The 15,294-nt window shown below is 40.5% G+C and overlaps 1 protein-coding gene across 4 annotated transcripts in view; it reads left to right on the top strand.

The window, feature by feature from the left end:
* abr (ABR activator of RhoGEF and GTPase) overlaps nt 1–15,294 on the top strand; it is a 132,454-nt gene that overhangs the window by 74,701 nt on the left and 42,459 nt on the right. For all 4 annotated transcript variants that reach the window (XM_062432728.1, XM_062432732.1, XM_062432730.1 and 1 more), the window contains 8 exons: nt 2,207–2,259; nt 2,967–3,107; nt 4,185–4,306; nt 6,021–6,189; nt 9,188–9,307; nt 9,525–9,600; nt 9,750–9,854; nt 13,115–13,189. In XM_062432728.1, the coding sequence (XP_062288712.1) occupies nt 2,207–2,259; nt 2,967–3,107; nt 4,185–4,306; nt 6,021–6,189; nt 9,188–9,307; nt 9,525–9,600; nt 9,750–9,854; nt 13,115–13,189 (861 nt within the window). The remainder of the gene's footprint in view (nt 1–2,206; nt 2,260–2,966; nt 3,108–4,184; nt 4,307–6,020; nt 6,190–9,187; nt 9,308–9,524; nt 9,601–9,749; nt 9,855–13,114; nt 13,190–15,294) is intronic.

Raw genomic sequence — 15,294 nt, 5'->3', positions numbered from 1 at the left:
GAATCAGGACTCTGGTGTAATGTAAACATATTCAGTGTACAGTGTTCTTACTAGATGTTTATACGATATAATGTTACTATATGATGTATTGCAAACACCAGATTTGTAGCTACAGCTGTAGAGATCTGAAAAACTTATTTTTTTACATATTCCTTTTGAGAGTACAACCAAATTGTAGTAGTACAAGTTCATACATGCAGCACAAAGTAGGACATAAATAATCAATACTGCTGATTAAATATGCTGTACCAACTTTTGATACTTGAGTTGTACCCAAGGTGAAATAAAGTCACTTAAACTTTCCCAAAGTCTTTGTACTTGAGGTGATTATCCCCCCTCCCACACACACATATATAATTAGAGGTGTTCATTGGCGTTGCAGTCGGTGCAGGTCCTGCAGTTAATCCTGCAGGAGCAGCATTGGTTCACTGAGCCCGGACCATTGATGGACGCAGCATTATTAATGACCAAAGGGTTTAGAAACTTCAAAGAGCATCAGCAAGGCTCTCTATAAGATTCTCTTTGGTGTTATACAGTAGCGGAGTGTGTGTATGTACATTTGAGCATATAAGAGTGTGTGTGTGTGTGTGTGTATAGAGTGTGTAAAGTTTAACATGACAAGCCCTATCAGAGGACCTGAACATGTTCCCCTGACGTTTTTTTACTGTGGCTTTTTCATTTCATTTAGCTGAAGGAGGAGGCGATGACCACTTAAAAGTGACCATAAACAGAGAGAGAGAACATGTCAGTAGAAGAGAGAGACGTTCAGTGGTTTAAACACATGGTGTAACATTCAAGTGGAAGTGTAGCTGTGTTTCTTCCTCTCTCTGGGAGCAGAGGGATGTGTGTGTGTACCAGGGACGACCAGCTCTGCACACAGAACTTACTTCCCTTCTCTCTGTTACTCTTGGCAGGGCTTTTCTTCCCTTCAGTTTGAAAAATCACTTGCTTAAAGTCGGCAATATGCACCGTAATGAATGGAGATTAGCTTGATCACCGAGTGGAACATCGTCAGCCACTTTTCAATTTTTTATGCCCCTGTGGTTTGTTTTGATTACGTAGCCTCTCTTGTCTTTTCTCTTTGAGCACATGTGCAGAACAAGGTAATTATACTTTTTTTTTTACACCGGTGGCAGTATTATTTTAAGACCTTGAGACGTTTTTTTCTGGTTTTTCATTACTCGACTGTCGGAACTCAGGTCTTACAGAGGAAACCCAGAATAAGCCCCCCCCCGCCCCTCTTTTCTTCTTATACATCTATATGAGAGTTTGCTTCTTATCCGTCTCCCCATTGGGGTTCTCACATCTGCCATCTTCCCTGCCGCTTATCTCCCCTCTTGTCATTTCCACCCCCCCCATCTTTCTGTCTGTCCGATCTGTGGGAGTTTCTCACCTAGAGCTGCCATGTGTGTGTCAGACCTGCTGCTGTTCACACTACCTCAGCAGCAAAGCCTTCCCCGGGGAATCCAGCCAAGTGTGGTGGTGCAGGCTCAAAACTGTGATTTTAGAGACGGGAATGGCAGCGTGTGGGCATGTGTCAGTCTTATTGCGCTTATTATATATATACTGTCATGCATTCATTTTTGGCTGTTTATGTTTGTATCAGTGAGTTTCAGAGTGGCTCTCTTAAAGTTTAGTGTCCAGGCAGGCGGTAGTTTACCTAGTAGCAACCGGAATATGCAGTGGAAGCAAACTGTTTCAGAACCAATAGGAGGCAAGAGCAGCAACCCTGGAGATGGACTGCATGTTAATCAGCCTGCCTACGGACTTGTGTGTGTGTGTGTGGGTGTGGGTGAGTGTGAGTGTGTGGTAACAAACTGCTGCATTCCTCCTCTGTCAATCTATAGAACAGCACACACACAGTCAGGTTTCTTTAAAATAACAATAATAAGAACCTCTGTTTAAACTCCAATATGAAAACTGTGTTACAGAGAGGTCAAAGGTCAGGGTCAGCTGCACATTTTGCCAAAGGACAATTCATTACTGTGGATGCTCATGAATTTTGAATGTCAACTGGAGAATCATATTATGAGTCAGACTATAGGTGCTGTGTTTAACTCTGCGCGAGCTGAGGGGGAGTGTTTGTCCTTGTGTGAGCCGCAGAACTGTGACCTTCTGTGTGTGTATGTGTGTGTGTGTGCGTGTGCGAGAGAGAGAAGGAGAGAGAGCAACATTGACTCAGAGCCCTCTTCCTTTGTTCCCACAGCTCTCCTGTATAAGCCTATTGACCGTGTTACCAGAAGCACCTTGGTCCTTCATGTGAGTACACAATTTGCACTTACACTGCTTAAAGGATGATTTCACCTACATTACCAACAAACACATAATCAAGAAATGTTGCTGCAGAATTTTACAAATGTATCTATCTGCGTAGCTGGATACCACTAGAGTCTGAAAAGAAAAGATACATTTTATAAAAGACTGCATTCTCCTCAGAAAATCCACCCTTGAGAGTAATATTTAGACTCTCTCACATCTTTTTTCTCCTCCACACACAGCAGCCCGAGAGCTGCAAAGTCAAAGCCTTGCTTTTTGCACACTGATGTTTATCACTGTGTCCTCCCCCACTGTGGATGAGTGATAATTAAGTAGAAAGTGGCAATCAAGGAAGCAGGATGGCTGGATGTGTCTAGTTAGTTTATGGGAGTATACTGCATGAATAAGTTTGCATAAAGCTGTCAGAACAACAAGACAAGAGTGTGTTTCTACAAAGGTCATGTTCCTGCCATTCATGCAAAGTAATAGACGGTGGAAATTGGAGGTGTTGTCAGCTGTCCCGCTTCAAAAACAACAACAAGGAAATGAGATAGTCAGAGATGAGTTTAGTATTCGATAGGAAATTATTTTGAATATTGAGATGAAATGAAATCAGAACTTCTTCTCATGTTATATTTCTACTGAAAAACCATAAGGCCAAAAAGTTTTCTACATCTATGTAACCCTGCATTATTGAACATGTGTTGCAGGACTTGCTGAAACACACTCCTAAGGACCACCCAGACTTCCCTCTCCTGCAGGATGCTCTGCGGATATCTCAGAACTTCCTCTCCTCCATCAATGAAGAGATCGACCCTCGCAGGACCGCTGTCACCACGCCCAAGGGAGAGGTGTGTGTGTGTGGGGTGGTTTGTACTTCACCTAGTTATTGTAATGTATATAAAAACAGTAGATACTATTGTTTTTTCTCAGGACTTGTCTTAATAATGCGGTCAGAGCAATGACAAGGGCATCATGACTGGATAATTGAATGTGGTCAGGTGTTGTGTCACTGGGTGCAAAGAGAGACTGACAATGATTCAGCTCAGTCGATATTTTGACTACAACAAAATTCTGCATTTTTAGGCTCTGCAAATAACACTTTGAAAATTAAAACTTTTATAGGCAAAAAACATCAAGTACAATTGAGTAAGAGTATATTAGGAAGTTTAAATATTAAAGGTGCCCTGTGGAGGATATTTAGTGTTTCTTAACAAAACACATGTATGCATCTGTGTACATTTCCTTATTCATAAAGCACTTGAGAAGCAGATTTTAGAAATATTTTAATTCATGCAATGTTTTCATCCTTGTTTATTAGCTTACAGTCTTCTTCGCTACCTTCACGGGCGCTTTGCTGCACTGCTCATTACTGCCACCAGCTGTTCATCAGTGGAGCAAGTAGCCGGAATGTGAATCATGTCGCCCACATGAATGTGTGTCCTTATGTACATTCACGATACAAATAAAACAGGGACCTACTTGTAAAAACATTGCCTCATGGTGCTACTAGGGATGGAAAACTCAACAGGGTACCTTTTAAATAAAACAAACTAACTAAAAGGAAGGACGACTTTACTTTTTGAAACCATGTTAAATGTTAGTGTCTGTTACCGTGGATACGATTGGCTGGTTTGCTTGGTATGCAGGTAAATAACACACCTGTTTTTGTTTCAGCTATATGACTGTTATGAGTCACTGTTATTAAGAAACATTTAACTCATTATGTACATTTAAAAAAACTTAGTGTGAGGTCACTTTGGAGTCAACAACAATGAGTCAGTTTCTCACTTCTCTAGTGTTCCCAAAGGTCATCATGGTTTTCATCCAACATAATAAACCGCAATTTGACTCGCGTCAGATCGATTTGATCAGCGTTGTGTACGTGTTGGTGAAACAATGAGAAGTGACATCAGGTTTTCTCTCAGGCTCGTCAACTGGTGAAGGATGGCTTCCTGGTGGAGGTGTCGGAAAGCTCCAGGAAGTTACGGCACGTCTTCCTCTTCACCGATCTGCTGCTCTGTGCCAAGATGAAGAAGACAGCTGTGGGGTGAGTCTACCTTACCTCTTCCTCTTCATACTTTTTCAGAGTGAAAAACCGTGAGCGAATTTAGCACAGAGTGGTCTGAATGTTGAATATCCAGCCTTAGGATTATCCTCCCTGTGTTCCTATCTTAATGTCATTCATTTTGCCTTCCACATCAGCACATCGGCCTCCCGACAGCGAAACAGAAAGGATGACACCTGCACTTTACAAAAGATCCTGTCTCTCTTTCTGTTCCTGCTTCTGCAAAGCAGCTTTTTGATACCTCGCTAACAAAGAGAAAGACTGGCAGGCATTTTGCCCCTTCTATTTTGAAGAGTGGAGAGGAGAGTAGCAGACATACGTAGCGAATAGAGAGTGAGACTGAACACAAAGGTGTTATTCAGAAAAATGTGTAAGCACGGCAGAAGATTGTGTGTCTCAGGACTGCAATCTGCTAGAGGCAAAGTAGAGAGGGCGACAGAAACAGAGGGATTGTGTTGTTGTTGTTGTTGTTGTTGTGTGATGCTACATGTAAAAGCCTGACACATGTCTATAGATTAAGTGTCATATTTTTGAGATTGCGTGTGGCTGGCTTCATCAGCATAGCAGCAGCTGTTAGCCTGATTGGATCTGATTTTGGTTGACAGTCATAATTTGTCTGTCATTTGCAGACACGCCTTACTTGGAGGAAGACACAGTGTTGCCATAACTACCAGACATGTAAATCAGACTATTATGGTCTGGAGTGTTATCTCATTGTGCTGCGAGATACACACACATGCACACACACACACACACACACACACACACACACACACACACACACACACACACACACATACACACACACACACACACACACTCAGTTTAAAAAACCCAATCACTTTGTGTTAAGTCCCTGAGGATCCTTAATCCCATTGAATCTGATGATTATCTCGGCTTTAGAATTACATATTTACACCGACTGTGCCTCCACATGTTTTACTTCTTGAATAAGTCCTTTGAATTTTCCTGCTCTATAGTCTACCTTGGTTATGGTTACTGAATGGACCTTTTCTTTATGGTGCTGCAGGCTATGAGATTGGATATTGTACTCTTTTGTATCTAATTTGGCCCCACCCTCGTGTTTGTGTATCATTCAAAATCTGTTAATTGGTCTTCTGATGCAGGTGTCACATTGATAATGAGTTTACAGTGTAGCACCCAGGAATGCTAATCAAAGTCTCATCATTAGTGTCAATGCAATTCAATCCTCCAAGTGCTGGTGGAAGTAGTACTTAGCTGAGCGTGCTTTAATTTTTAAATGACAGCTTTGTGACTATATGAATAAGCTGAGCAGTAATACATTTATGAGTGTGACTTTAAAGTGGATTCTGCCTCTATAGACCAATTGGTGTAATTTGTAAGGCTGGCTGGTTGTTGTGATGCGTATCTATTATAATGATGTGATTAAATCACTGGGCAGCAATGAATAAAATCATCTCTTACAACGAATGCTTTGTTAAAATCACACCAGAGATGAATTAATAATGGGATTTTAAAGCAAAAACATGTGTTTCCTTAAATTATGACATCTCTATTAGTGTATTTCTTGTATTTTTTCATGTCTGTAAAACAGCCACCTGGAGAGATTTAATTTGTTTTTTGGGTTTGATTCATTGTATGATATTGTGACTAGTTGTGTGTCTTCCTCTGAATCATTCCTCACTCCATCTTTATGTTTTCTGTCCATCTGCAGTCGTCACCAGCAGTATGAGTGCAAGTGGTACATCCCGCTGGCGGACTTAACTTTCCAGACCCTGGATGACTCCGACTTTTGCCCCAGCATCCAAGTCCTGCCCGAGTATGAGATCGAGGAGATGAAGATCAAGATCTCAGTCTTAAAGAATGAGATCCAGAAGGAGAAGGTAACCCTGTTATGCTTTTAGTTTCATATGGCAACAAATCCAGTGTAATCCCATAGTTTAGAATGGTTTAGCCAGTTTAATAAGGATGGGTTATCTGTTACTGACAGATTTTACACTCTGAGAACAGAAAAGCAAGAAGAGGAATTCATTCAGGACGGATCTGTTGGTGGAACTATTATTGTATGACAAATTGCTACATTTATAGTTAGAGTCTAAAAAGATACAAAAACATTACTCAGATATGAACTGATAATGCACTCTGACCAGTTACGAGCCACATCAGAATTTTTGCAGTAACATTCACCACCCCTCCTGCCCACCTCCTCTACTAGCCTGCCAACCAGTTCACACAATTTGCCACAAAGTCACACCACCTCTTCTCAGAGTTGTAACTCAGTCAAATCGAAACACATACACATCACACACACCTTGCTGTAATCACAGGAACCTAGTCTTAGAAGAAAGAAAGAAATTGTGGCCAAATTATCATGACTTTTCCAAGATTCAGATTTGCCGAAATGAAAAAAAAAGAAAAAGACTATAGGATAAAAACCTGAAGGTCTAGATAGTTTTAAGGTCAGTGCTTGAACTTTATACGAGATTCTTCTTCAATAACTTTTCTATATTTTTCTAATGTTGTGACGTGGAGGATCGAGCTTGAGTTACGTTCCATCGGTTTTATATTGAAGCCTGACACATTATGCAACTTGACGGCAGATGGGACACAGATGTGCTGGAGTCAAGAACTGTCTCAAAAGTGCACGCCAAAAGCCAAAGAGAGCTTTTCAGATTTTTGTCTTTCTCATTTGGAATCAAGAGTTACATTGATTTTATTCAGACTCCATTTAGACTTACTTTTTCTGATGGATGATTAAATACAGATTAATTTCAGTGCATACTTAGAATATTATGTTATTTTATATATTATGCTTGCTATCACTGTGTATGAGGAGTATAAATGCAGTAGAACCACCAAACAATGAAAGTGAGACGGTCTAGACAGTATCCAACAGACTCTGGTGTAGGCTGCTGCCTACTTCCTGTATAATACAAGCGCAGATACTTTTGTGACATATACAGATAAAACTCTGTGGTACACCCCTAATTTATAGGCAGACACTGTGACTGTAGGGTAGATTGGCAGACATATCGGAAACAGATGCAGAGATAACAAGTTTGATGCCAAGGTACACATGATTAGGGAAGAAGTTATTTTAAAATGCGCACCGGAAAGCACTCTTTTCTGAGCGGGACCTGCTCGAGGTTCCTCAGAATCAACACACAAACACACACAAGTGAGTCAGGAGGGGAGTTTTGACTAATTGTGTCCTGTCCTTTCATGGAAAACTCCCCCGTGTCACTTATGCCTTACTGGAAGGGCTTTACCTCCTGTAACACACACTGCTTATGTTTCACACCTTTGTCTTTCACAAGGTCAAGACGGTTTAATTTATCACGAGGGAAACTACAAACAAAACAAAAAAGTGAAATCCAAACATTTACAATTTAGATCCTCAAACTGGGGAAAAAATGAACTTCAAAAAAATGTCAAGAACGTCAAGAAAGACGTCAAAAACATCGAGAAGAAGTCAAAAATGTACCACTTCCTGTTCTCCAAATTGTTTTGAGTTACTGCGATTTGCACTTGTGGTCAAAGTGCGTCACATTTGGGAAAAAGTTTGCCATGGTATCAGCCTTTTTTTTGACTATTCCTGTTAGTGCTGAAACATTCGGTTAGTGACGGGTTAGGAATAAAAAAGATTTTATAAGACTCCAATAGTTACAAGTATGTTACACCCCCTCACATGCCTGGATGAGAGGAGCAGAGAGTTCCTGTTATTCCTCTCGCTCAGCATTCGACTCGCCCACCAGGGCACATCGAGTGACCAAGGCTGGTATTTTGAGTCAGAGGAGAGATCTGTCTGATAGTAGCCAGGCTGTGACTCACGGCTTCCTGGTGAAGGCTGGGAGGATGTGTGTATTTGTTTTCCTTCATTACTGGCAAGGAGCTGAGATCCTTGAATTATATAGAAAGACTCTCACAGCGCCGCGCTCGTCTCAGCTTCAGAGCTAATCCGCACACTTCCCTGGAAAATAGGAAAGATTTTGATAAGCCGGTTTGATGCAGATAAGAACTTCAGAAACAGTAATGATTCATGTGTTTGTTTGTAATGTGTGCAGACATCCTTTTGAATCAGCTGTAATAAAATATTTTGTTTATATTTTAAAGATCCTTATAAAATATGTGTGTAAACGAGACAGAAAAGAGACTAACACTATAGTTTTATATCAGAATTTAACACTGTTTTATGGCTCTGTCATATTAAAAGACAACTTCAAGTTTCATTTCAGTACATTTTTTATCAACCAGCATCTAACAAGCCTCACTTCTAGCTGCACAAACATTTAAGTCACATGTCAGTCTCCTATTATGATTTGAGATCATTGATCCTGCTACAATAGACGTACTATTAATGTAAAGGAGAGGAGGAAAGAGTGGAGGAAAAGTAACAAGCATACAGATGTTAATAAACCTCAGGATAAACATAAGGCCAAATTTTAACTTTGAATTTTGAAATATCTCATTAACCTGCTATTATGAAAAATAGCCAAGTATTTCCCTTAAGAGAGGCTTTGCTATTCAACACATTATAATGCAAGTGTTGTTACTTTCTTTATGTTTATGGCAAAGTGAAACTGGCTGTAACTTTTTTTAATCAACCAATTATTTCATCTTTTTTCTATTAATTGTTTTCTTTGCCACAGACCAAAGTTACACGTTATAATTGCTTTCGGACCAATAATCTAACAACCCAAAGTCATTTTATTCACCACGATAAGAAACAGGGAAAAGAAATGAAAATTTATAAGTAATGTTTGGCATTTTAATTTGATAAATGTTTCAATCACTTTTTTTCTTTCACTATTTTTAGTGTTAGTTTCAGCACTAAATCAGACTCTGTATACTTCTATTGTGTGTGTGTGTGTGTGTGTGTAGAAAGCACCAAAGGGTCAGAGCCGTGTGGACCGTCTGAGGAAGAAGATGAATGAGCAGGAGTCCTGGCTGCTCCTGCATTCCCCCACCATCCCTTTCCGCATCCACAACAAACACGGAAAGGTAATTAATCTGTCCAGGTCCTGTCATACTCTTCGGAGCTCTCAAATCTCACCACTAGGGGGAGACATGCACCTTTCAAAAGAGTTTTTGTGCTAGATTAGATTTAGAATTGGATCAGTTTTAAGTGTCTGAGCATCTCAATCAGTAACACTTTAATGCAGTTAAAATATGTTGGATGAATTGGTAGATGAACTGTTTTTTTTCTGTGTGTATTCAGAGCTACCAGTTCCTGCTTTCCTCTGACTACGAGAGGTCAGAGTGGAGGGAAAGCATCCAGAAGCTTCAGAAGAAAGGTAACACTGCCTTCACTATAATTATCCTATTGACTGTCCTTATAAGACATTGTGTGCTTCATCTGTAAGTGGTTTAAATCCACTTTCTATTCATTGTTCCACAGAAAAGGTTTGATCATAGCTGTGTGTCGTTGCTGTGTTTTTTCCAGACCTCCAGGCGTGTGTATTAAGCTCTGTAGAGCTCCAGGTTCTGACCAGCTCCTGTTTCAAACTCCGAACTGTCCACAACATTCCCGTCACCAGTAACAAAGATGGTAAGAACACACACACACACACACACACACACACACACACACACACACACACACACACACACACACACACACACACACACACACACACACACACACACACACACACACACACACACACACACACACACTCACTCTCTTCTGTTTGGACATTTTGTATGTTTGTCTTTCTCCTTTTTTCCCCCTCCAATCACAAACACACACACACAGTCAGTCTCCCATTGCTGCTTCCTCTCCTCTCTGCTTTGAGTTTAAATTTGCACAAAAGCACCCATTACATTCTCAGCATAAAAAAAAAGCCACATAATGAGAGCGGGGGCCTTGCAGGAGAGAATCTAGGTTACAATATGTTTCTCATCTAGCTCGTAGCAGTCAATGCCATGCAGTGAAGTGAGCGGTGGCCTGCGCTGTGCTCTCAGCTCCTATATGTTTGTTTTTGCACCAGATCTCCACGTCGCACCGCTTTCAGATGCTGGTGGTGACATTAAAGCCATCTGGCCGACCTGCTCTGATCTGCCCGAGTGACACGAGGGTCTTTGCTTTCACATGTGCACACACACAACATACACACGAGTAACTACAGAGCTGACTGAGGGGTTTCAACACACTCAAAGACACGCTGTCTTTATTTAGCTCGAATCATACAGAAAAAAGATCCATGTTCATATACAATGGAGTCACTATGCCAGCATATCATTATTTTGACATCCAATAGCTCTAAAGGGGTGATCATAGAGATTCTTGGTTTTTATTTTAATTTAGCACCCTGGTGAACTTTGAGGGGCACTGAACCTCCCAGATGTCAGCTGTCAATCAAACAGCAAAGCCGCCACACCTCATCTACTTCCTATTCAAAACAAACTAGCAACTTAAAAACACACTTCTGCAGTTTCACCTCACAAACCGGTTTAATGAGGGTATCCCAGATGACAGTGTTTACAAAGCTTATATAGGCTGTGTTCAATCAAGCATTCATCCAGTCAGCTGTTAGTCACACCCACCTATTACATCAACACACATCAAATAAGCATTTACACGCTTCACAATCAGAAGGAAAATAGAAAAAAATATTACATATGTTGTAACAAAATAACACATTCCAAATCGTATTAAATTTCAGGGGATTAGCCGAAATAGTCCTTTAAACAGATTATCTACAGGAATAGTCTCAGATCAAGATCATTGAAGCTGTCGTGCACAAGAGTTTTAAGGATGAATGAATCCAGTAGTTGTAGGTCTTCCTTTATAGCTTCAGGTCATCCATGTCTCCCTCTCTTATATGGACCTTATCAATTCCAATATACCTTAAAGATGATATTGGAGGATTTGCCCATCTGGAATATGACCTAGCACCTTTCACTCTAACAATTTGCCATGTTGTGGGTGTTTAAATGTTGAGTATATACAGCACCAGTCAAAAATTTGGACACACCTTCCCATTCACTTGAATGAGAAAGTGTGACTGGTGCTGTAAATCTCAATATGAACACATGCTTCATATTTGTAATTGCTAGCCTGTAAACCATGTAGGCCACTCTGTGTGGAGGTATTTGGAAGAAGATCCGATTTTTTTACCAGCTAAGCCTGTCAGATTGATTTTGTGCTTGAAATTCCTGAATATTCAAATGCATTTCTGAAAATCTTATGTGAATGAAGAATATGTCGGTGTCTTCTTCAAATGAAATCAGAGCGTTTCAGTCTGTAATTGTGAAAAAAACACGAGAGAATTTTTTTCAATGACCAAATTAAATTGAATTGATTTATATCCTCTGACTATGAACGTCTCCTTCATGTCCACCATGTTTCTCTCAAAAATGTGTAAATATTTCTTATTACACATGTCTTTCACATTATTATTCAATGTTTGGATTAATGATATTCACTGCTTTGGCTCATAGCAGGAGGTTCTCCTTAAGTTTCCTTCCCAAAGTTTTTACTTACATGTTAACTTGATTAAACCCTCAGGTCTCTCGCTCTAGTTCTTTTTGTTGATATTTTCCCTTTTCTTTTTTCCAGTGAGGTGATCTGTGTGTTAAAACCGAGCTCAGGCCCCACATCTTGTCTTAGACTTTTGACCCACTCCTCATTATAAAGCAAACAGAAAGACACACACATACACACACACACACACACATACACACGTACCTCCATGACATGTAGTGCACCGAGCACAGTAGAGGTTGAAATGGGGACCAGCTGGCAAAGGAATGTTCTCATAATTAAAAGGATGGATGATGTTGCAGAGACCCTCTCTAAGTCCACACTGCAGTACTCAGACTTTCACTTGACTCCTTTGACTGAATCATAATCAGTTATCACATTTTAGTTAATGGTTTTCTCTAGTTTCCCTCAATTTATTGTTCAAGTTTGCTCCTAATTGAAATAAACAAATCTCAGTTTTGCTCTCAAAGCAGCACACAGGCCACCTCGAAGTGAACCTTTGAACCTTCTCCCTGTGAAAGTCCCCTGTTGCTTACACACACACACACTCACTCACAGTTAACCCCCTGAGCCGACTGCACTCTTCTCAACCACCTACAACGGAGCGCCAAACAGTCGTGCAGCCCTCCATCGTAGTTTATTTACCAGGAAACAGTAGGGGCTTCACAGGCCTCTACCAAAGCAAAAGTTGTATCCCCTTCATGTGTCCGTTGGCGGGACAGGGGGGACGTCGGGCCACCCAAAAACCTCCACCCACTATCTTCGACCCGGCGTCCAGCTCTGTTCAGTTGTTATAACAGAAGACTGTGCTTGTTGATTTGAGGTCTGATACAGATCTGACAAAAAGGTTGTGATAACAGTTAATTTTCAGATCTTCAAAAAGTAAAATTGTTTGTTTTCTGACATTTTTCTTGTGTATCGTATCCAAGTTTTGGCGAATGTCATAAGTTTTTTTCTTTTTTCCTCAAATATAAATCTGTAACTGGGTGTCTGTTGGGGTGAGAGCATCTATTGGAGGGGATGATGTTGATAATGAGTTTAGGACCACCCAACCAGAGAGAAAAAGCATACATTAGCAATTTCATGTTGATTAACAATTTTAAAGACATCTAAATGGTTCTAGAGGTCGAAGTGAAAATTAGGAGTTTAAAAGCTAAGACATCCTGAAGAACATACATACTTATATGTTTTTGATGTGCATAATGTTGCATCTGAAGAAAATATGCATCAGCTAGTTTCTTAATGTTTATAATTTGCAATGACTGCCTTTAAAGTACACTATACGTCACCGGTCCTGACTGCACTGTGTGCTTGTTTTCCAGATGAGGAGACTCCTGGCCTGTACGGTTTTCTGCATGTGATCGTCCACTCTGCCAAAGGATTCAAGGAGTCAGCCAGTAAGTCGGCCAGAAACGGCTTTTTGTTTTTTTGGGGGGGTTTTTTCACCACACTTGTACTCACACTCTGGCTCAGCATCCCTTCGCACATAGCTGCCGTGCATGGACGTGTCTGCCAGCAGGCGCACGCACAAACACATGACCCAGTCAGTCACTGCAGTATGCACAGGCAGTGTCCATCAGGCGAGAGCTGGGAGACGGATGGATGGATGGATGGAAAAAAGTGAGATAGAGGATAGGAGAAAGAGAGATGGAGAAGTGGAAGCCACAGTGGAATTTTTGTGGTTGTTTTTGTTTGGCAGACTTCAAATATGACACAAAAATACTCCATAAAATAGAAAAGGGAAAGAATGTCTAAAATCATGCACAGCAGGGAGATGATTTCATAAGTGAGCCTCTGGCTAACATAATGCCGGTCGTCTTTGTTCACAAATACTGCCTCCCTCACACAAACGTTCCTTTGTGCAGACGCAGCTCCTTGTGTGTGTGTGTGTGTGTTTATGTGCGTGTGTGTGTGTGTTCAGTATCAAGCCAGTGTAATATTGGCAGGACCGTGCAGAGGCTGTTTCAGACGTGTCAGTAGTGAACAGCTGGCGTTTCAGTACACTTTGTGCCCTGTTGCACAAGCACCAGTTCAAATATCAAATATCTGGATAGGAGAAAGAGAGGGAGAAATATGATTTCCTCAGTTACCATGACAGCATTTAGTGTATGAAAGCAGGCCTGCTCGAGTTTCCTGGGTAATGGATTGGAAAGTTATCTCCTCTGAAAGCCTGTTTGATCCTCGATGGAGCGCAGAGAGCTGAGGGGTTTAAAAATGAAGAAAGTGTGTGTACGTGTGTGTGCGTGTGTGTGTGTGGAGGAAAGTTGGGTAGTTTCACTGATACACTTTCATGTCAATGTGTCCAGTGGAGCGGATAGAGCTATGGTGGAGCATGCACGCCATGAAGGTGCTGTGGGTCGATGACCTGTGAGTGTTGTTAGGGGGCACTCTGGTGAGGATGGTGGTGATGATGATTTGCAGTTATTCGATTACAGGAGCGTTTAAGCTCTAAAATAAATGAATGCCACATACTGTTAAATGGACAAAGAGCTTTGTAGAAAGATATAATGAAATGGATTCATGTTGATAGTAATAATTTGTCGTAATGTAATAAAATGTCCTTCCAAATGGGTCAAAAGTTAACAAAATGTAATTAACAAGGATGTAGTGGAAAGTAAAAGCACATAAAAGCTATTTACCAGCTCTCAAAATGTTGAAATTAAATTTCCACAGATCCACTGGGGTGTTTATGCATGTTAAAATGCTCTTTTGTAAATTCTGTGTTTGCTCGCGCTACCCACGAGATAAATAAGGGGGGGGGAAACAACAAACCCAATTTTTCACTGAATCCAGCAAAAGAGGTTAATGATGCTGTTTTCCTGGAGAAGAGAGACAACATACAGATATTTATTTATCAGCCCTTATGTGCAGCTAAAGTTTCAGAATAAACTCTGTTAAAACCCACAAAGGGGAAAAAAAGATACTGCATAAAAAGCCTTGAATTGCCATAATTAATTCTAATGCATTCAAGTTTCAGTTTAGTGTACACAACACAAATTTACATTGCTTAGTTTTTTAATGCGGATGTGTTCAAAACATTACTATGTCATAATAAAAGTCACACACTACACAGTACCGGCTGCGACTGCAGTTCACCACAAAACAGTCAGGAATGTGATGTGTGGGTGACTGTGTTTTATACAGTGTGTGTGTGTGTGTGTGTGTGGCTGGCGGTTAACCACACACAGCGGTTCATCAGTTAGACAATTATTTGAAGAAATACTTATGTTTATTAAGGCATTAACATGGCATTATTATGTTATCATGCAATCAGTACATTATCTTCTTAAATATATCAGTTCATTTGACTTACATTATGATAAATAAGTCACTTCAAGCCCTTTGCTTGCATCTTCAAGGTCACTGTAAGGATAAATGATTTCAAATTCATAAGTTGGTGCAGTTGCAATGACACGTTTCAGATTTTGACAAATATCTGGATGGATGCTGCAAGCATTTGACATTGAAATATCTCACTTTTAATGGCACTGAAGGCTGCCTA

Source organism: Scomber scombrus, chromosome 14 (genome assembly GCF_963691925.1).
Source record: "Scomber scombrus chromosome 14, fScoSco1.1, whole genome shotgun sequence".
Classification (NCBI taxonomy): domain Eukaryota; kingdom Metazoa; phylum Chordata; class Actinopteri; order Scombriformes; family Scombridae; genus Scomber; species Scomber scombrus.
The sequence above is the reverse complement of the archived record's forward strand: the minus strand, read 5'-3'. Positions and strand labels throughout refer to the sequence as shown.